The 20,756-nt window shown below is 52.6% G+C and overlaps 3 protein-coding genes across 3 annotated transcripts; all 3 read left to right on the top strand.

Annotated features, from left to right (window-relative positions):
* The first annotated feature begins 752 nt into the window (after nucleotides 1–752).
* Nucleotides 753–17,896, top strand: Hoxd11 (homeobox D11). Its single transcript, XM_078017633.1, has 3 exons — nucleotides 753–3,397; nucleotides 4,220–4,669; nucleotides 17,238–17,896. Exons 1-2 carry the CDS (start codon nucleotides 2,614–2,616, stop codon nucleotides 4,453–4,455), a joined length of 1,020 nt encoding a protein of 339 aa, XP_077873759.1. The 5' UTR covers nucleotides 753–2,613; the 3' UTR covers nucleotides 4,456–4,669; nucleotides 17,238–17,896.
* On the top strand, nucleotides 11,372–15,255 carry Hoxd10 (homeobox D10). The gene is made up of 2 exons (XM_005324629.5): nucleotides 11,372–12,877; nucleotides 14,260–15,255. Exons 1-2 carry the CDS (start codon nucleotides 11,923–11,925, stop codon nucleotides 14,535–14,537), a joined length of 1,233 nt encoding a protein of 410 aa, XP_005324686.4. The 5' UTR covers nucleotides 11,372–11,922; the 3' UTR covers nucleotides 14,538–15,255.
* On the top strand, nucleotides 17,778–20,344 carry Hoxd9 (homeobox D9). The gene is made up of 2 exons (XM_005324630.3): nucleotides 17,778–19,049; nucleotides 19,394–20,344. Exons 1-2 carry the CDS (start codon nucleotides 18,254–18,256, stop codon nucleotides 19,633–19,635), a joined length of 1,038 nt encoding a protein of 345 aa, XP_005324687.2. The 5' UTR covers nucleotides 17,778–18,253; the 3' UTR covers nucleotides 19,636–20,344.
* Nucleotides 20,345–20,756: the final 412 nt, after the last annotated feature.

A 20,756-nucleotide genomic window follows, 5' to 3' on the forward strand; every position in this document is an offset into this window, starting at 1 on the left:
AGGATAGAGCAGGCAGCTGGGGCCAAGAGCGAATCGGGTTGGGCCCAGAACGAATGCCCTGGGTTGGGTAAGGGGGGGGGGCGAGTGTCTGTGCTAATGCGCCAAGGGGGCCCATTGCCCCCTTCCCCTATGCACCTCGGCGCCTCTGCAGATGGCGCACCCTTTGCTGCCAAAGCGCGGCTCCCGCCGGAGCCGCCGTCGCCATGTCGTTGAACTTGAATGGTTCGTCCTCTCCATTTCCCTTTTCGGCGACCAGCAGGCTTCATTTGGGGGGCGGCGGACTGCCTGAGCCCCACTCCGTGCGGTGAGGAAAGAAGGTGTGAGGATTTTTTGCATTCCTCCCCGACACTCGAAGACCATACTGGGGGGCCCCGCCACTGCCCTGGGTCCTGAACAATCCGATCCGTAGGGCCAGTGTGCAGTGTCCGGGGAGCCATTTTAGAAGAGAGATTCAGGGGCGTCGACCAGGAGCCAGAAAGGGAGAGCCTTGGGGCTGGGATGGAGATAGAGAAGCAGATAAGTGTGCCGGGATCTGGGCTGGGGCGAAGGGTGCAAGCTGAAATCTGGGCTGGGGTGCCAGCTGCCGGGAGGGGGCACAGAATGGACAGTTCTAGGTGGGGAAAGGCTTGATGCCCTCCAGTAGCCACTGACCTGTTTGCGCAGTGTTGGGGGAGGGAAGCAGATGTGGAAGGGGCGGAGGAATAAGAGGAAGGAGAAAAGGAGGGAGGAGAAAAAGAGGAAGGGGGGGTACATCAGCCAGAAAATAGATATTAGCTCAGACCACCCGCCTTTTCTCTGTCGGCACGGTGGACAGAGAGCACAGCACCAGCACTTCAGCAGCCCGGGCGGGGAAGAAACCAGCATCACAGCCAGCACCGCCTGCTCTGGACATAGGGCTGAGGCCCAGGCCTCAGTGCTGTGTTGCTTGAACAGAGAAATCCTGGGGATGGAATCAGTCTCCTGCCCTGGTTCTGGGCTTCGGGTTTGAGTAGAGACTGGTTTACCTTTGAAAAGCCCGGGTGGGATGTGGGAACCCAGGCCTTGCCTGCCTGGAACCCAGAGCTAGGAGAGGGTTGCTGAAGCCAGAGGAAATTGAAGGCTTGGGTCGAGTGGATGTATGGGAAGTGCTGAAGAATCTGCCTTAGCGCCAGGTGGTACAGAGGGGTTTTAGTTCGAGGCAGGCGATAGTGAGACCCTTGGAGAGCCAACAGATGTCCCGGTAGGCTGCAGTGGCCATGCCAACCAAAGGGCAAAAGGAGGTTCAGGGAGAGCCCTGTGGATGAGCAGGCCTTGCTTGGCAGGGCTCTCACAGCAGTGAAGGGTTTGGGTGTTCGGCAGACTGGACCCAGGCCAGGCCTCAAATCAGTGGGGGTAAGGAGGGCCTGAAGCACCTGGGTGTTTCTCTCTCCTGGTGGGTGAGCTGAAGGCCAGGTACAGTGAAGGTAGGACACCAGATTCTTTTGTTCATAAGACAATCCCCCTCCCAGCTTTTAGGGAAGCCACGGCTTTGGGGTGTTTCTGCTGGCTGAGCTCCCTCCTCCCGTTAGTACTGAGAGAGAAGACAAGCGACAGGGAGAAAGAGACAGTGACACAGTTTAGAGAAAAGGAGGGAGGATGAGAGGACCGAAGAAGATAGGGGAAAGAAAAGGAAGAAGGGAAAAAGAAATAGAGATTGAAAAGAGAGAGGACTGGATAGAGAAAAGGGAGAAGAGTAAAGAAAAGAAGGAGGGAGACAACAAGAGGAGGGAAACCAGAAAGGAGGAGAGAGGATCTAATGGGCACCGAGGTCCTGGCCTGGACCAGAGCCTGGGAGGCGTTTGGCGTGGGTTTTTCTGAGGCCAGCTCTCGCGCCCCCTGGGTCAGAACCGGAGAGAGCCAAGTTACTCCGAGGTGAATGCTCTGGGCAGAGAAATATGTAAATCAGGGTTCCCTGATCCCTGGAGAGTGGCGCAATTACACCCCTAGAACAAGAAGCAACAAGCTCCCAGGCGGGTGAGCTGCAGAGGGTGGCGGCATCGCGGGGGAGGGAACGGCTGCAGGAAAGGGGGTGGAAGTGGGAACCTCACACCCTCATACCTAGTCCCCTGTGCCAGGGCAGGGGCTCCCCCCTTCGCTTACCGCTTCTCTCCCTTCCCCCTTCCTCCCCCTTCTTCCCCCTCCCTCCGCCTCCCCGCCGGCCTAGGTCCGCGTACTTAAAGCCGCGCGGGCGGGCGAATGCGGGCGGGCGGCCCATTCGGGCGGTGGCAGATGCGCCCAGCGGTGGCAGCCGCCGGCGACGCGCAGGTGACCGGCCTGCAGCACAGCCTGGTCAGGGGGCGCCTGGGGAGAGCTGGCGGGAGAAGGAGGCCGATCCGCCCCCAGCGTGCGCGCGTCTCGGCGCCAGGAGCCGTCCCGGGGCGTGTTGGCGAGCACTGATATAGATATAAGGACATTTCTCTCCATGGCGTCACGTGACATAATTACCACCAGAATCAATCAAGATGAATTGCACGTCAGCGCCCGGTGGGGATTTTTGCTTAGTTGATCCTGGCCCAAGCCTCTTGTGCAATCGATGGCTCAGGTTGGCGGCGCGGGGAGCGGCCCGGGGCTTGCCGGCGTGCACGCCACGGAGCCATGAACGACTTTGACGAGTGCGGCCCGAGCGCAGCCAGCATGTACCTGCCGGGCTGCGCCTACTATGTGGCCCCGTCGGACTTCGCTAGCAAGCCGTCGTTCCTTTCACAACCGTCGTCCTGCCAGATGACTTTCCCTTACTCTTCCAACCTGGCGCCGCACGTCCAGCCCGTGCGTGAAGTGGCTTTCCGCGACTACGGCCTGGAGCGCGCCAAGTGGCCATACCGTGGCGGCGGCGGTGGCGGCGGCGGCGCGGGGGGCGGTGGCGGCGGGGGTGGCCCTGGCGGGGGCGGCGGCACCGCTGGGGGCTACGCTCCCTACTACGCGGCGGCGGCGGCTGCAGCGGCGGCGGCGGCGGCGGCCGAGGAGGCGGCCATGCAGCGCGAGTTGCTCCCGCCGGCGGGTCGCCGGCCAGACGTACTCTTCAAGGCGCCAGAGCCGGTGTGCGCGGCGCCCGGGCCACCACACGGCCCCGCGGGCGCCGCCTCCAACTTCTACAGCGCGGTGGGCCGCAATGGCATCCTGCCGCAGGGTTTCGATCAGTTCTATGAAGCGGCTCCCGGGCCCCCATTCGCCGGACCGCAGCCCGCGCCACCGCCCGCGCCGCCACAACCCGAGGGTGCTTCTGACAAGGGTGACCCCAAGACCGGGACTGGTAGCGGCGGGGGCAGTCCCTGCGCCAAGGCGACCCCGGGCTCGGAGCCCAAGGGGGCAGCGGAAGGTGGCAGCGGAGATGGCGAGGGCCCCCCGGGGGAGGCGGGGGCCGAGAAGAGCGGCGGCGCAGGTAGGCAACTGGATGCAGGGCGAGGGGCTGAGCCCGGGGGCCGTGGGCGCGGGGGGGCGGCGGCGGGGGCCTCCCTCTGCTTGCGCCGTTTTATGTGCTACTTTATAAGCATTCGAAGGGGTTTATACATCCTATAAGATTTCCCGGGTCGTTGTAAAGCGTGTTTATGATAGGAAACCAATTTAGGTGGGCTTAAGGTAGACTTCGAGGAGGACATTAATCGCAGTAGAGAGCTTTCCCTCTGTTTTAGTGAGGGGGTGCTGAAGACCATGGAGGGAGGGAGGGAGATTTTGAGCCAGTTGTTGAGTGTGGACACGGCAGCCTCCGGCTTTTAAGGGAGGAGGGGTGGGTGATCCTTGCACTGGACTTTATCCAAGCCGCTGGCTGACGCGCACCGCTGGAATGGAGCAGATGCCCCCGCGGGGCGCACTCGTGTCTCTCTTCTCTTGGGTTCCAGTTAAAAGCCTGACTCGCCCTCCTCTTTCCTATATCCGTGCCAGGCTGGTTGTGTGTGTGTGTGTGTGTGTGTGTGTGTGTGTGTGTGTGAGAGAGAGAGAGAGAGAGAGAGAGAGAGAGAGAGAGTGTGTGTGTGTGTGTGTGTGTGTGTGTGTGTGTGTCCGTCCGGGTGTGAACATAGGTCCACGCCTGCACTCTCCTGTGCCCGCCCATATATCATCCCCCACGACTCAGGCAGGGCCTTTCAGCGACTGTAGGGGACGTCCCTAACGGGGCCAGGGCCTGGCCCTAGCTCAGTGGCGGGCGGGCGGGGTCCCCCTCGGCAGACAGCGGCCTTTCTCACCCCTTGATCTCTTTCCCTTGCAGTGGCCCCCCAGAGGTCCCGGAAAAAGCGCTGTCCCTACACCAAGTACCAGATCCGCGAACTGGAACGCGAGTTTTTCTTTAACGTATATATAAACAAAGAGAAAAGACTCCAACTCTCTCGGATGCTCAACCTCACTGACCGGCAAGTCAAAATCTGGTTCCAGAATCGCAGGATGAAAGAAAAGAAACTGAACAGAGACCGTCTGCAGTATTTCACTGGAAACCCCTTATTTTGAAAGCTGCAGGAAGCGCCCCCTCCCCAGAGCCCCACTGACCCACCCTCCTCCCCACCAGCCTGCCCTCCGCAGGCCCTATGTCCTTGGGTTTAATGACGCCTCTTCTCTGTGGAACTTCACGATTACTTCCCACGGTCAACTCAAGACCTCCCAGCGACCACTGCAGCCTGCGGACCGGGGACTTGGCCGAGCGGATCCTAATAAGGGGAAAATGGTAAATGCAAACGTCCCTTTACAATTTTACCGCCAATGTGCTGTCGTTCCCCCTCCCCCTCTCAGAGTCCTCGCGGGGACCCAGCGGGATCTGTAGGGAGTTAGGCCACAGGGCTTAGAAGGCGCTGGCGTTTTGTTCTGAGATTAAGATATCCCTTCCTTCCCCCTCCCTGAACGCAGATTATTTAAACTCTGGGAACTGTACCTTTGGTCTGTCATATCAAGGCATGAGTCACTGTCTTTTTGTGTGTGAATAAATGGTTTCTAGTAAAATTGAGGTCACAGCTTCAATACACTGTATGAATTTTCCTCTTCGAAGAAGTTTAGTGACTGATTAGGATATTTTAGTGGCCAGAACCCTTCTCTGAAAATCGAGTGAAATACTTTTTTAGTCTCTAAAAATAGGAGTTGTTCCCTCCCATCTCTGGGAACACTGTTTTTAAAAATCATGTTAGTGATGAATTTCTACAAAGATGTGACCCAGCCATGCTGGTGCTGTCCTCTTTAGGCAGTGAGGCTGGAGCAGAAGGAACCTAAGAAGTGAATCCCCACCCCCACTTCTAGTCTACTGAACTTGGAATTTCTGAAAAGACAAACAAAAATTTAAAACTGATTAGAAAATCCAAATTATCTCTTAACAAGGTGACAAGGAGCCAGGGTTCCTTAAAAGAAGAAACCAAAATTAGAACCCTCCTTGTTAATATGTAAGTGGAGGGATGCTAAAATGAGGTTTAGTGAGTGGAAAGGGTTTGGGGTCCTTGCTAGTGTCATAGTGGGCCTGTACCAGGGAATGTAAGCCCCCCTCATTGGATGAGGGCCAAGGTCTGCAGACCTGCTTCTTCCTGCATTTATCGCTTTAAGTTAAAGAATGTGGTGAGGGCTGCACTGCACTTTATGTTGCAGGGCCAGGCCAGGCTGTTTACAAAACCTTGAACTGTCTAGACAACACCATAAAAGCCAAAGTTCTAAACAGCTTAATTGGGTTATATTATACACCTTCTGGTGGGCCCAAAAGAGATTTCCGCAATGTGCAATAAACTGGAGAAGTGAGAAAAGCTTCTCTTTCTCTGAAAAGAGTGAACTGAATCTTATGACTCTTAACCTCTCATAAGCCCAAACTCAAAATATAAATCCATAAGATGCACAGCACCTCATGCATCTTCTGAGGCAGTATGCATTTTACATGCAGTAATATTTAATTGCTAAGGCTCTTGGGGGAAAAGGAAAAACATAAGTGCATAAGTGTATGCCTTTGAACTTCCAAAATGTCAAGGTCATCACCTTTAACCTCTCTGAATAATTAGGCGCCTTAAGGTTCTTCTGTGATTTTCAACTGCCACCCACTCTCATACATACATGCTCACACATACAGACCCATGCACACATTTATGACCACACAGAATCCTACTGGGTGCTCCCCATAAATCTAAGAAAATTTCTAATTTCAGGATCAATAACCTTAATTTCCCTTCAAATATTTGAGCGATTCAGTAGCTATTGACTTCTTTTTTGAAAATACTGGTAGACTAAAATGCTTATTAGCTTTCACTACATCTAGGATGTGCTGGAGATGTGGGGGGGTCTTAAGAAATGTTTCCCTTTGCTCTAATGAAGAACTGCAGTATTAAAAGCAGGCATTTGAAAAAGTAAGTTCTGTTCAGACTTACACCTTTGTTATATTTGAAAGCAATTTGCCACCCATCAAATAAATTATGGCACTTTCTAAGCTATGGAACAAAAGAAAATATATTTGTATGGTCTTTAAAAGCCTCTCTCAGCCTTTGGTGAAAGATGTAATAGAAACAAGGCGAACAAATGATTTCGTTGGGAAGGGGATTCCTTTGTTTGAAATTCTGGGTATCAGTTAAAATCTGAATGCCTTATTAGTATGATCTTCTTAGGAGCTTAACATTAGTTTATTTTTCTCTCTCCGTCTGTTTTTTTTTTTTTAACTGCATCTAAATGTAGCAAGTTTGTGCGCCAGCCACCATAGGTAAACCGAACCGAGAGGTACCATTTCGCCTTTGCAGGGGCCTGGACAGCCACACGAGGGCGCGCTCACGTTCCAGAAGCCGCGTTTGGCGGAGAGGCTGCGGTACCTTATCTTTCCAATACTGGATTCTAATAAGCAATCTCGGCCCGTTAGAAACAGGCGGCAGCTAAGGTGTTTTGCTGTTTGTACTAAGCAGCTCCTAAGTGTGAGAAGTTGTATGGAGACGGAACAAAGGGAGCAACTACATTCCTGCAACAGGAGATTGCTTAATCGTTGTCTCCTTGAAGATAAAGCTGTTGCAAATGATACCTTGGTATAATCTGATGGTGTCGAGATTTTTTAACAGATAAATTAGGTATTTTGAAATATGTCATAACCACTGAGAGTTTATTAAGTTAGCAAAAATAATTTTTCTTGTTGGTTTGAGTGTGGAGAGTGATGTCCCGGGGTAGAATCCTTCTTCCCGGCTCTCCAAAACCACATGCGGTCTTGTGAGCCCTCAGATCTCTGGGATGATTAAAGGGGTTTTGTTTAAGACACATTCAGGCTTTGGTAATTTAGCTGAGTGTATATGCAGGGGGAAAAAATGAGACGCATTGAGGGACAAGGATGTCGTTCTGGGTTAGGGAGCCTCGAGTCATGCCCGGCACAGGGTTCTTCCAGGCGACCGGGGAGGCGCAGGCAGGGCTATGAGTTGGAGTGCGGGTGCCGAGCTGGGCTGATGAGGCTGCAGGAAGCAGCGGGCTCTCTGGGGGGAAATGTTTATACTTGAAGGCGTTGTGGGACGGAAATGTATTTGAGGCAAACGGGGTGTTGCATTTGACAGATCCTAAGCCACCCTTCCAAGCAGCCCTCTGGCCTTGAGGTGTTAAGCTTGTTTTTGGCATTGCTTTCAGAAGCAGTGAATTCACTGCGTGCCCTCCCCACCCAGTAAAGCCCCTAACATTGGGGAGTGTCTGTAACCCCAAAAGGGAGAGGACAGGACAACAGGACATGGGCAGCTCTAGGAGAGGATGGCTGCCCTCTTTTCCCATCAGAAGTTCATTGTGAAAAGCTTGCAGTTCTGAGAATTAGCGCTGGCCTCCTTGTCAGCAGCCTCTGCATCCCGCCTTCCAAGCACTGGACCTAAGACTCTGGGACCCGCCTGTCCGCTCGCTCCCCCGCCTGCGGGAGGGGAGCTGGCATTGGCTTTCCGGGAGGCTGGGGCGCCATGACTCCCCGGCAAGGCGCCAAGGAGAGGCGTGGGTGTTCCCCGCGGGTATCCCGGGCTCCGCCTGTCTGGCCGCCGGTCCAGCTTAGCTATTGTGAAGCGACCTTTTCTGGTGCTTAACCCGGGCTTCAGTCTGCGTGGGGTGAGAAGTCTCTCCCCAAATGTCGTTGTGTTCCTGGGTAGGCGGCCCCAGCAATTGCGCATCTGGCTATGCAGGGGGCCCCTTGGCCTTGGCTGGCAGCCGCCAGCGACCAGGGCTGTCTGTAGCTCCTTTCCTCCTGGCAGCTTCCAACATAGGCCTGACATAGATGGGGGGGGGGTCCGACCAGAACCTCTGGAGACTGAAGACCTTCCCCTCCCCCCGACCTTTCAGAACGTGTGGGGCTCGCAGAGGGTAGCCATAGATGCTGAAGCACCAAAGACGCAGATTCTTAAGTGGAGGGAAAATGCGCGAAGTAGGAGTCTTTTGTGTCTGTACAGAAAGAGGCTCTAGGGCCGCGGCCCTTCTGCACGTCTCCGTGGACTCCTTATCGCCATAGTGGTAGTCTCCCCATTTGCCCCCTGGATTTCTTTTCACCTTAGCCAGGTGGTGCACAGTGCAACCGGGAGGGGCTGTCTTGGGGAGGTCTCCTTTAACATGTCCCCATCCACTCTGTCCCCCAAAGTGACATTGCCTAGAGGCTGCTCAGGACTAATTCTAGGCGACTCTAAGAACCCCCAGGTTCTCTCAGGCTCAGGGGCTCCACTCTTCTTTCCAGAGACAGAAGAGTGCAGATGCAAGTCACTTTTTAAAAAATTTCCAAACGCTAATTTCTTGCTAAGGCGACCCTTTTAATTTTTTTTTTCCTGGAAATAACTGTGCCAGGGAGAAGGGTGTTTTGATACAAATATGAGTATCCATCTCTTTTATGATGCAATATTGATTTATTATTAATGGTAACTGTCCCAACTGATCTAAATATGATCGAAACCAGCAACTACATTAATGCTCTAAGCAAAATAAAGGTTGCCTTTAAAGCCACTGCCTTTTAATTCCATTTGCTTCATCTCAGCCTTTAAGTCTTAAGGTTCATTTTTTATTATCCTCCATCCAAATCATTCTCTCGTATTATTGTTTTTCTTGATTTTTAAGATAAAATCTCTAAAATATTAATGGCCTCTGGCCCCAAGGAACGGGTCTGAAGGTAAACATTTGAAATTTTTTTTAAAAAAAACAGAATTTTGTGAGAATAAATTTAAAACTCTGATATACACTTTTCTCCCCCCGTGAGTGAAGACTTCTTAACATCGAATTCAATGTGGGAGACTTTGAGCTTGAAATCACAGAGAGCTAAAAGCAAAAAGGCTCCCAAATGCAAAAGGCAGCTCTTGCCTGTCCTGGTTCATAGAAGACCTACCCGCTCTGCAAAAAAACAATTGCTTGTTTTTAGCCTGGATGTTTTCTTCATGTATAAATAAGGATTATGAAAAGGCATTTGATGGGCATAAAATTCCTGATTAGATTGAACAGTCTTGCCTTGGTAGAGATAGGTTAAATTGGGCTACCGAATTCTGGGCAGCACTCCTGGCCCAGATGCAAAGGAACACAAGGTTGGAGCGCCAAGCTGGCGACAGGGCGCCTGCCGAAAGCAAGTATAGCTAGCGGGCACTTTGTTTAGCTCTGGGCATGGTTAGCTGTGGCTCAGATTAGGATCTCCACAGTGTGAGAAAGGAAATTTTGGGGAGCTGATCAGTTGCTGTTATCTTTGAACAGAATATTTGCAAGCTTGAGCCCAAAGTTGTTTTTCTTCTGCCTTCCTTAACTCCCATCCCCAAACTTAAAAATACCCACCCTGTGGAAAGGTAATGTTTAAACCTCCGCCTAAGCCAGGATGCTTCAGCCTGAGCAGTTAGAGGCGCCAGGCTTTTAACCTGACAATGATGTTGTATTTGAACAGCTGCGTAAAGGTTTAAAAGGTCTGTCTCATTGCCACCGCGGAGTTTTTTAAAAGGGGTTATTGTTTGGGCGAGGGCACTGAGAGGGGACAGGCGAATTGGTCCCAAGGCCGAAAATAATGTCCAATGCCTGTTTTCACCAGGCCAGGGGAAATTCCTTTTGGGGAGGGGGCCAAAGGGCTTGTTGGAAAAGGTTTTTGTGAAGAAGCAGGCAGGCTACTAGGTCCCCAGGATGCAGAGGTGCTTTAATGAGCATTGGACCCCAAGGAAATTTTCTGCTGAGGCGGAAACCCGATTTACCCACAAGTTCAGTCTCTGGGCCTGAAATCCAAGGCCAGCCCATGCCTGAGTGAGTGTGGGGAAAAGAACACGGATGCCTTCGGGAACAGAGAACTGGTTCATGGTCATCAGAGTCTCCCCGGGCCGCTTTACTTTCTTGGTTGCCCAGAAGGGGATCCGGAAGGTGGAAGGATGACTCCCTTGTGCTGGAAGGGCCCCTCACCTAAGGAAAGTCTTTGGAAATCAAGGTTAAAGCTCCCTGCTGCTGTCCGAGGCCAGGGCTTCCGCTGGGCGGCTCACCCGCCTGCAACCAGAGGAGGGAGGAAGTTGTTCAAGTTTCTCATAAAACTCTGAATTTCCATGCTGGTAGTGGTCGGTGGTTGTTCTTTAATGAGCTAGACCACAACTCCAGACCATATCCTCTTTATAGAACTTTCCCTCACCAGAGGAAACAGAGGACAGATTCCCCCATCTGTTCCCCCTCTTATCCAATCAAAATCTTGTCAAATAATTTTAAGGATTGTCCCAAACTATAGAACTCAACTTTTGACACAAAAGTATAGCTTTAAATATTTGACGATTTGTGTTAAAACAAAAATTGACCTTCTTGGTTAGTAGTGAAGGGGAAAAATCAATAGTATAATTTTCAATAATTCATAAAGCGAACGCCATTATGCTAAATCTTAACTATTAATCTTATCCTTTACAAAGTCTCGATTGATTTGTTAATAAAATATCTTCCCGTGTGTGGCAACAGCGGGTATAACTCTTTAAAAACCTTCAGAAGCAAGAAAATTACCAAGTAGCTCAAGAATGTAGATGAGAATTTTATTGATCGCCCTGATTCTTCTTAATATGTATTAATAAATTCCACAACCTTTTGTACCTTGCGCTTGTCAGAAACCAATGCTTTTACAAAATCCATAAAAGGAAAACGTATTTTTCTTTGCAGAAAAACCAAATGACACCTTTGCATTTCTCTCTCTCATGCCTGGCCCAGTCAGTTTTCTAAAACTTCTGGAGTCTGAGGGTCAGAGTTTTCCTATTTCCTTTAGAAAATTATTTTCTTTCTCCCTCCCTTCCTCTCTGCCTTCTATTATCAGGGTGTGTGAGGAAGGAAATCTCCGTTTAGTTCCCCCGCTGGGAGCCCGAGGGACGCTTTCCCGATAGAGAACGGCTGGCCAGGGACTGTCTTCAGGCTGAAAGCTCCCAGCGGCCCGGCCCTTCAAAGGTCAGGGTGTGGTTCCTCTGAGAACCAAAGGCTCCAGTAGCTCGCAGGGGCGCGGAGGGGCTCAGAGCTGGGGCGGGAAGGCCGAGGGAGAGGACAACGCTGGGCCGGGCTCATCCTTGGGGCTCCGGAGCCGGCCAGCTGCGTGGCCTTGCGGCCCTCGCGGCCCTTTTCGCCTCCGCTTCCAGGGACACGTTGGCCGCACCTTTGCACGCGGGATCTTTCCTTTGGACCCCTGGAGTGGGATGTCTCAGGATCAGGGTAATATGATTCACCTTCCCGGGTTGCCCGGCACTAAATTAATCAGCCGGGCCCCAACCGTCTGCCCCGGACCCGGCCCTTTTGGGCGCGTTTCTGCCTGGGTGTGTGCGCTGGAGTATGCCTCGGTGTGCAGGCGCCACAGAGCTCCAGCTTCCCTCCCCGCGCGTGTCCTCCCCGAGGTCCTTCCGACCGAGCCTTTCCTTCCGCCGGCGGAGCCCGGTGGCCGAGGCGGTGGACGCGAGTGGGGCAGGCAGACGGAACGAGCTGCGGGGAGGCGGGGAGGAGAGCGGGCGGCGGAGAGCTCTGGGCCAGTCGTCTCTAGCGCGCACTATCGCAGGCGCGTAGTAGATGTCGCTGTTGTCCGTGCTTACGCGGCCGGCCGGCCGGGCTCTGGAGCACGTGACCTGCGAGGAGGCTGCGGCTCAAGGCCATTTTCAAATCTCATTGGCTTGGTTGTCATGTGGTCGGCAGAGGCATCCACAATTACACGGGGAATGTTTTCCTAGAGATGTCAGCCTACAAAGGACACAATCTCTCTTCTTCAAATTCCTCCCCAAAATGTCCTTTCCCAACAGCTCTCCTGCTGCTAATACTTTTTTAGTAGATTCCTTGATCAGTGCCTGCAGGAGTGACAGTTTTTATTCGAGCAGCGCCAGCATGTACATGCCACCACCTAGCGCAGACATGGGGACCTATGGAATGCAAACCTGTGGACTGCTCCCGTCTCTGGCCAAAAGAGAAGTGAACCACCAAAATATGGGTATGAATGTGCATCCTTATATACCTCAAGTAGACAGTTGGACAGACCCGAACAGATCTTGTCGAATAGAGCAACCTGTTACACAGCAAGTCCCCACTTGCTCTTTCACCACCAACATTAAAGAAGAATCCAATTGCTGCATGTATTCTGATAAGCGCAACAAACTCATTTCTGCCGAGGTCCCTTCGTACCAGAGGCTGGTCCCCGAGTCCTGTCCCGTTGAGAACCCCGAGGTTCCTGTCCCTGGATATTTTAGACTGAGTCAGACCTACGCCACCGGGAAAACCCAAGAGTACAATAACAGCCCCGAAGGCAGCTCCACTGTCATGCTCCAGCTCAACCCTCGTGGCGCGGCCAAGCCGCAGCTCTCCGCTGCCCAGCTGCAGATGGAAAAGAAGATGAATGAAAACGTGAGCGGCCAGGAGCCCACCAAAGTCTCCCAGGTGGAGAGCCCTGAGGCCAAAGGCGGCCTTCCCGAAGAGAGGAGCTGCCTGGCTGAGGTCTCCGTGTCCAGTCCCGAAGTGCAGGAGAAGGAAAGCAAAGGTCGGTATGAACAGAGTTGCCACCCCAGCGGGGCGCGCAGTCTGGAAACCCAGCGGAGAGGGAGCGCTTGGGTGCCCAGCGCGGAGCCCAGGCAGCGGAGTCGGTTGCCCGACTTGCAGGTGCTGCTCCCGCCCGGCTTGCAGAAGGGAGATCTCAGCTTTGAGATGGTCCCTGCTTCTCTCCCGCTGCCTGGCCCTCCCCGCCGGTCTTGGCCCCACGCTGATGGCGCCTGGGCAGAGGAAAGGCTTGCCGGGTTTATTTTTCCTTAGCTAGACCTGAAACGCAACAAAAGAGGCAAAGGAGACCTGCAGCTCGTAAACAGGGCCCCAGTACCTCTTTTCTCCAGCTCATACTTGGAATCTCAGTTTTGCCTTGCACCCAAATGATTATTTTAAGGTGGCCCAAGGCACCGTGTTCGTGTTCAAGTGTATATACCCCGCATCCTGCGAGCTTGGGGTCTGTTAGGGTAACGAGATGGCTGGACTGCTTGTGCTTGAGTGGGGGATCAGGGCTTCCTGCCTTTGCCGGGCTGGATAACCTTGGCTTTGTCTGGGAAAAGTGCCGCAGGCTTTGCAATCCATCTACAAAGAGGGCAAAGGCACATGGGGGGAGAACAGAACCGTATTGCCCACTTCCAGGGCCAGCCTTAGGGTTGGACTAGGTCAAGGAACCAGGGATCTGGGTTTTTGAGAAGGAACCCTATCCCCTGAGCCTCTCTCCCAGTGCCCAGAGGTGGGCCACAATGCAGGTTACATTTCTGGGGGAATGCTTTTGTGTTGGAGCAAGAAGGCATGAGAATTCAGGAAATTCTGGGGTAAATGCAACAATACTCAGGCAGAGTAGAGAAGATATCCTTGCTTCCTCATTTATATTTAGAGACTAGGCACCTATAAACCTGGCTATGGAGCTCCCTGCCTGCCTAGGGTAGGTAGGAGAAGAAGCAACAGATCTGGGGACCTGAAGAAGCAATGGAGTTGGAAGGTTTGTCTAGGCTATGGCTTCTTCCATTCCTGCTTTGTCATGAGCTGACCACTGAGAATGTCACTAGGAGATACAGAAAAGTTTACTTTTATACTAATGTTTTGTTTGAGTCAGAAAGTTGTGCCTGTGCTTGCATGTGTGGGAGAGGGAGGGGGAAGAGAGAGAGAGACCCCACTGATGCAGACTATCTTCCCATTGTGTCACTTTGGGCATTTAGTTTGAAATTTGGCATGGATTTAAAATCCCTTCCAGGGTCCATCTCTGTGAGTAATGTTTAATACCAGGGTTGCCCAAAGCAGCCTGCCTGCCAGCAGGTCATGGCCAAGGGTATATTTGAACAGACTGAGAGAAAGAAAAAAAAAAACTTCTTGATTTTTTTCTTCTCCCTTTAATTTTGTTAGAGGAAATCAAGTCTGATACTCCAACCAGCAATTGGCTTACTGCAAAGAGTGGCAGAAAGAAGAGGTGCCCTTACACTAAGCACCAAACGCTGGAATTAGAAAAAGAGTTCTTGTTCAATATGTACCTCACCCGCGAGCGCCGCCTAGAGATCAGTAAGAGCGTTAACCTCACCGACAGGCAGGTCAAGATTTGGTTTCAAAACCGCCGAATGAAACTCAAGAAGATGAGCCGAGAGAACCGGATCCGAGAACTGACCGCCAACCTCACCTTTTCTTAGGTCGGAGGCCGGTGGGAGGCCAGGATCAGAGAGGGGCACCGCGTTCCAGAGCCCAGTGCTGGAGGACTGGGAAGGTGGAAACAAAACCTTCATTGCTCTTTGTTTTTTTGTTTTTGTTTTGTTTTGTTTTCCTGCTAGAATGTGACTTTGGGGTCATTCTGTTCGTGCTGCAAGTGATCTGTAATCCCTGAGTATATATATATATATATATATATTAAAAAAACTTACCACGTGTAATTTATTATTTTTTCATCATAATGCAGGGTAACTATTACTGCACATTTTCATTTGGGTCTTAACTTATTGGAACTGTAGAGCATCCATCTAACCATCCATCCATCCATCCATCCATCCAGCAATGTGACCTTTTTCATGTTTTTTTTTTCTAACACAAAAGTTCTCTGTGTGTGGTTAATCATGAACTAATGACATTTTGAAAACATCCAGTACTTTTTAAATTACACACATATATATATATATTTAAAAAAGATTAAGAAAACCCACAAGCTTTGGGGGGAGGGGACTTAAAAAGCACATTACAATGTATCTTTTCACAAATGAATTTAGCAGTTGTCCTTGGTGAGATGGAATATTGACAACTTATGCCTTGTAGCCTTTCCCTTGTGGTGCATCTGTGGTTTGGTAGAAGTACAACAGCAACCTGTCCTTTCTGTGCATGTTCTGGTAGCATGTATAATGCAATAAATTCTGGAAACAAGTTTGCTCCCTCTGCTTTCTGAAATGGAAAAATATTATGGTGGAAATGAAAGCCTTTGGGGAGGTTCTCTTCTGGTTAAACTGCTTTTGGGGCAGTAGGGTGGGGGAAGTGACGGGAGCAGGAGATGGTGCTAGAATTGGACAGTGGTGGGAGAAGAAGAGTGATAATCGCCTGGGTTTGCATTTTTCGTAAATGAGAAAAGAGAGTCCTTTCTCCTCTCCCAGTCCCCAACCATAGAATATAATTGCACTCTCAAAGGGTGTGAGCTTCCTCTAGCCCGAGCCTAGTAAGTAAGCTTGTGCCACAAGTTGCTTTTTCCTCTTAGCTGCCCCTGTGTGTGTGTGTGTGTGTGCATGTGTGTGAGGAGAGAGAGAGAGAGAGAGAGAGAGAGAGAGAGAGAGAGAGAGAGATTTTTTTTCTGTGGTTTTGGTTGTGTTATTTTTAATGCTTTCAGGGAGATCTTGGTGATTTCTGGCTGGGAAGTCATCCTCAGGGGCTAGGTTGAAACTAGTCTTGTCCACCTGGAAACTACCGGGCCTCCATTACAGAAGCAAGGACAAACAACAGCTTAGCATTGCATGGCATCCAATTTTCTCCCTTTTGCTCAACCCCACCCCTATCTCAAGTGCAAGACAGCCAGGCCCCAGTGAAAGGAAAGGATGGGTGAGTTTTCCCAGCACACTTTGCTTTGCTTTCCTTGTAGAAGGATTTTATGCTCAGTCATTACCTTTTAGTGGCTCATATGAAAAATTTTAAAGGAAGAAATGAAAAGATTCTCTCTAGTCAAATCTCTTAGTATTTAATTACAAAATGCAGTTGGAACTACTATAAAAAGCAAGAAGGTATAGAAAAAATGACTGAAAGAATATGCAAGTGAACATGACTTTCCATGAAGTCCAATATTCCTTTTATAGGCATGGCTTGGGAAATTCCCACTAGCATCTGCAGAATCCATATCATGGAACCCAGATTTATCCAGTCCTGCCAGGGAAAAGGGAGGAGAAACATTATGGGGGAAATTTGACAGAAAATTCGTTGCTCCAGGTACTGGCTGCAATTTCAGAGGATCTCCAATAGCTTAATGGAGCTTCGGAAAACAGGTCCTTTTTTCCCCCTTAAGAAATATCTATTTAGGAGCTCTGAGACTCAGAGTCCTCAGCCAGGGAGGCTTTGGGACACTCAGTATTTATTCAGTTTTAAACTTCCTCCCCCAGACCAGGAACCATCCCAAGCTCCCAGACAGAATCCTTTAGAGGCATCATTTCCTAAGGATGGGAGGAGGAGGGATCTGCATCCATGCTAGATTGGGAACACTGGAATAGATTTGTCCCGGATTTACATTGGTTGGGCAAAAGATGGAGTGTACTTTTAACTTCCCCATTTCTCCCAGCGATGTGGGGAGCGCCATTAGTTGTTGATTGGGGGCCATGTCAGGGAGGAAAACCTTTCCATGTTACAGGAAAGGGCATTCCCTCTGAAACAAAATCAGAAAGCCATTGGCAAAGGCAATCAATCAGACCACAAGTAGCCATTTACCCCCTTTCTTTCCGGGGTTGGAGGTGGGCTGGGAGTCCTCAAAGGTGCTGGGCAACTTGTAGAGCGAGTAATATGCCCTCCGGCCGGCGGCGACACCCAGGCCGCTTTTGTTTCGGCTACCGGCCAGGCTTCAGAGGCTTTGTACCATGGATTTGGGAGTGACAATGGGCATCTCCCTCAGATTCAAGGCTGCCCAGCCTTACCTCTGGAAGCAAGAAAAAGAATTGGGAAAGGAGTGGCCCAAGGATCTGGCCCTTTGGATTTTTTTTTCCCCCACATATTTCGGGAATCTACTTGGAGGCCTCTTAGTGAGAAAGGCGCAAAACAGCCTTGACCTGGGAGACGCGGTTCCCACAGGCCTCACTGAAGCCGGGGACAGGGCAGCTGGTGGGGACCGGCCCAAATTGGCATTTGGGTTCTTCCCTCTGTGGCGTGTTTTCTTTCAGGGCCTCTCCAGCAGCCGGGGAGAAGACACGGACCCTGACCGACACTGTTTGCGCGGTAGACTCCACGGCTCGCTGGCCCTTCCGAGGGCTGACAGAAATCCCCAACACGGCCACCGCCGACGACGCCGAGCCTGGCTGGGCCTGTCCACGAGCCAGGCCGCCTCAACTCTCCCCTCCGGCCTCGGCGTGTGCCTAGCCTCACGTCGAGGCTGTGTGTGGCTGCGCGCGGGCGTGTGTGAATGTGGTAGGGGGAGGGGGCGCTCCGAGCTGCTCCATCCGTCCGTTTTATTAGGGACACATTAATCTATAATCAAATACACCTCATAAAATTTTTATTGAAAGGCATAATATCATTACAGAGGTCTTCCACCTGTTTTAAACAACACGACAAGCTGTGAGAGAGCGTGTGTGTGTGTGTGTGTGTGTGTGTGTGTGTGTGTGTGTCTGTGTGGGGAGGGGTGGGTTTAGGTAGCGAGAGAAACGAGGGGAGAAAACTCCCCTTGGGCGCCAGGGGGCCGCCCTTAAAGGCCCGCCTGCCTCCGGCTGCTCAAGGTTCTGGCTAAGTGCTAGGTGAGCCTGTGGACGCGCGACCCGCGGCTCTGAGCCCAGGAGCTGGAGAGCCAGAGCCACGGTCGACACTGCAGGACCCAGAGTGGCAAGAGGAGATGAACAAATAGTCCCCAGCGCCTCCTCCGGCCGCTGATGGGCCTGTGGTCCCAGCCACCGCCGGGCTGGCCGGGCCGGGTCGGGCCGGGCCACGCCGAGCGGGCTCATATACCTGGGCCTACGGACTCTAATTATCGCGCTTATGTTGATGATGATTTTTTTTTTTAAATCACAGCAGCCCCCAGTTTAGCGGACTGATTTACTCCCGGTATTGGTAAATATGATCACGTGGGCCGCGCGACCAATGGTGGAGGCTGCAGCCTGCGAACTAGTCGGCGGCTCCGGAGCCGGCGGGGAGCGGCTCGGCGGCGGGCAGTGTAACCTTGGGTGGGAGCGCACGGCGCTTCAAAATGTCCTCCAGTGGCACCCTCAGCAACTACTACGTGGACTCCCTCATAGGCCATGAGGGCGACGAGGTGTTCGCGGCACGCTTCGGGCCACCGGGGCCAGGCGCGCAGGGCCGGCCTGCAGGTGTGGCCGACAGCCCGGCAGCGTCTGCCGCCGAGTTCGCCTCGTGTAGTTTTGCCCCCAAATCGGCCGTGTTCTCTGCCTCGTGGTCCGCGGTGCCCGCCCAGCCCCCGGCGGCGGCGGCGATGAGCGGCCTGTATCACCCGTACGTGCCCCCGCCGCCCCTGGCCGCCGCTGCCGCCGCCTCCGAGCCTGGCCGCTACGTGCGCTCCTGGATGGAGCCACTGCCCGGCTTCCCCGGTGGCGCGGGCAGTGGTGGTGGCGGTGGCGGTGGCGGAGGCGGCGCCCCGGGCCCTGGTCCCAGTCCTGGCCCCGGTGGCCCAGCCAACGGGCGCCACTACGGGATTAAGCCTGAAACCGGAGCGGCCCCGGCCCCAGTCGCAGCCTCCACCTCCTCCTCCTCCACTTCCTCGTCCTCCTCCTCCAAACGGACTGAGTGCTCTGCGGCCCGGGAGTCCCAGGGGAGCGGCGGCACCGATTTCTCGTGCAACTCGTTCCTGAGGGACAAGGCTGCAGCGGCGGCGGGGGGAACTGGGCCCGGGGCGGGGATCCGGTCGGGGCCCGGGGCAGGCGGCTCGTCGGAGCCCTCGGCTTGCAGTGATCACCCGAGCCCGGGCTGCCCGCTGAAGGAGGAGGAGAAGCAGCATCCGCAGCCGCCGCAGCAGCAACTTGACCCAAGTAAGTGCAAAAGAAATTGCCCTCTGATTTATTGCTGAAACCTGTAAGGCTCGAATGTGCAAAACTGATAGTTTTACTAACCTATAAAAACGTCTAGACGCCTACCCATGCCTAGGCGAGCAACACGCATCCATAAAAAAGCTTCCCATAACCACCTACCCTGGGCGCGCGGTTTGTACGGTAAACAGCGCGAGCATTAAGGCTTTTTATGATAATTCCCCCCAAGTTGTGAAAAGCGGCCATCCTTGGTGAAATTAATTTAACGACCTCTCTTCCCCACCCTGTCGTCTCTCCCTGCCTCCCCTCCGCCCCTCGCTCTCCTCTGTAAACCCCCCTCTTCGTAGACAACCCCGCAGCGAACTGGATCCACGCTCGCTCCACCCGGAAAAAGCGCTGTCCCTACACCAAATACCAGACGCTTGAACTAGAGAAGGAATTCCTCTTCAACATGTACCTCACCCGAGACCGGCGCTACGAGGTGGCCAGGATTCTGAACCTCACAGAGAGACAGGTCAAAATCTGGTTCCAGAACCGTAGAATGAAAATGAAAAAGATGAGCAAGGAGAAATGCCCCAAAGGAGACTGACCCAGCTCAGTACCGGCAGGAGCTCTCAAAGGCAACGGAGTTTTTCTTTGTGGGTGCTTGATTTCCAAAAACTCTGCAGCGACTCAGACTTTTTTTTTTTTTTTTCTTGGTAGAATTGACTGTGTGGTTGGTCTCTGTGAGGTATTTGGGGAACTCTGTATTTGCTCGCTTCTGTGTTGGAGAAACCAAGTGGCTTTGGGGTTTCATCTATTCCACTCCCTCCCTTTCCTGCTTCATCGGTTCCTTAGGAAATGCTATATTTTGTGAGTGCACGCTGGCTTGAGGAGCCCTCTCAATGTGTTAATGTGCCCCATGTTTCTGAAAAGTGCTGTAGTTTAGCTCCCGCAGCCTCGCCAAACCGGACCAAGCGCGCCCCAATCCGAGAAGCTGAAGGCAGAGGAAGACACTGTGCACACCCTGGCTGCTCGCCCAGGCCTAAGCCTGAGTGGTTCGGTCACCCACCGGGTTTTGAAAGCCCACTTTCAACAGGGACCCTGCGGGCTGAGACTTCCAGTGAGGCCTAGGAAGCAGCCCGGGGCCTCGGGTGCGTGGGTGGGGGTCTGTTCTTAATGTTTTGGAGCAGTTACTCTTTCTGGGAAGGCTGGGCTCACGTGGGCTGCTTTGGTTTGTGGCCCTCAGGGTTCCTGCTCGAGGACCAGTTGTAAATGTTAATGCTTCCTACCAATAAATGCTAACCTGATCAAATGGAGCCCAGACGCTGGTCCTGAACGTTGTGTCACTTCTCTGTCTCTACAAAATATCACCCTCACCAGACTTTGCCTCTATTCTTGGGAGACATTGCTTAATAATCGGGGTCCTTCCAACTGGCAGGTTTCTCTGATGTTCCTCTGAACTTCCTTTGTGTGGGTTGACCTGGCCTGGAGTGCAGCCCCTGAGGGAGTCTTGGCGCCTCCCTCATCTTGGTGCTAGCATTTCAATGAACTCTGTGCTCCGGGCCCAGTTGTCAGCACCACAGCAACGTCTGGGGGAGCCGGCAGGCCCCAGGAACTAACCACCCTTTTGCTAAGGCTTTGACATAACCCACCCCACGCCTGCCTCAACCCATGGAGCCCCAGCCGCCAACCCCGGTCTCCAAAAAAGGGAAAGGCCAACTCTGCGCT

The sequence above is a fragment of the Ictidomys tridecemlineatus genome, chromosome 7, assembly GCF_052094955.1.
Source record: "Ictidomys tridecemlineatus isolate mIctTri1 chromosome 7, mIctTri1.hap1, whole genome shotgun sequence".
NCBI lineage: Eukaryota > Metazoa > Chordata > Mammalia > Rodentia > Sciuridae > Ictidomys > Ictidomys tridecemlineatus.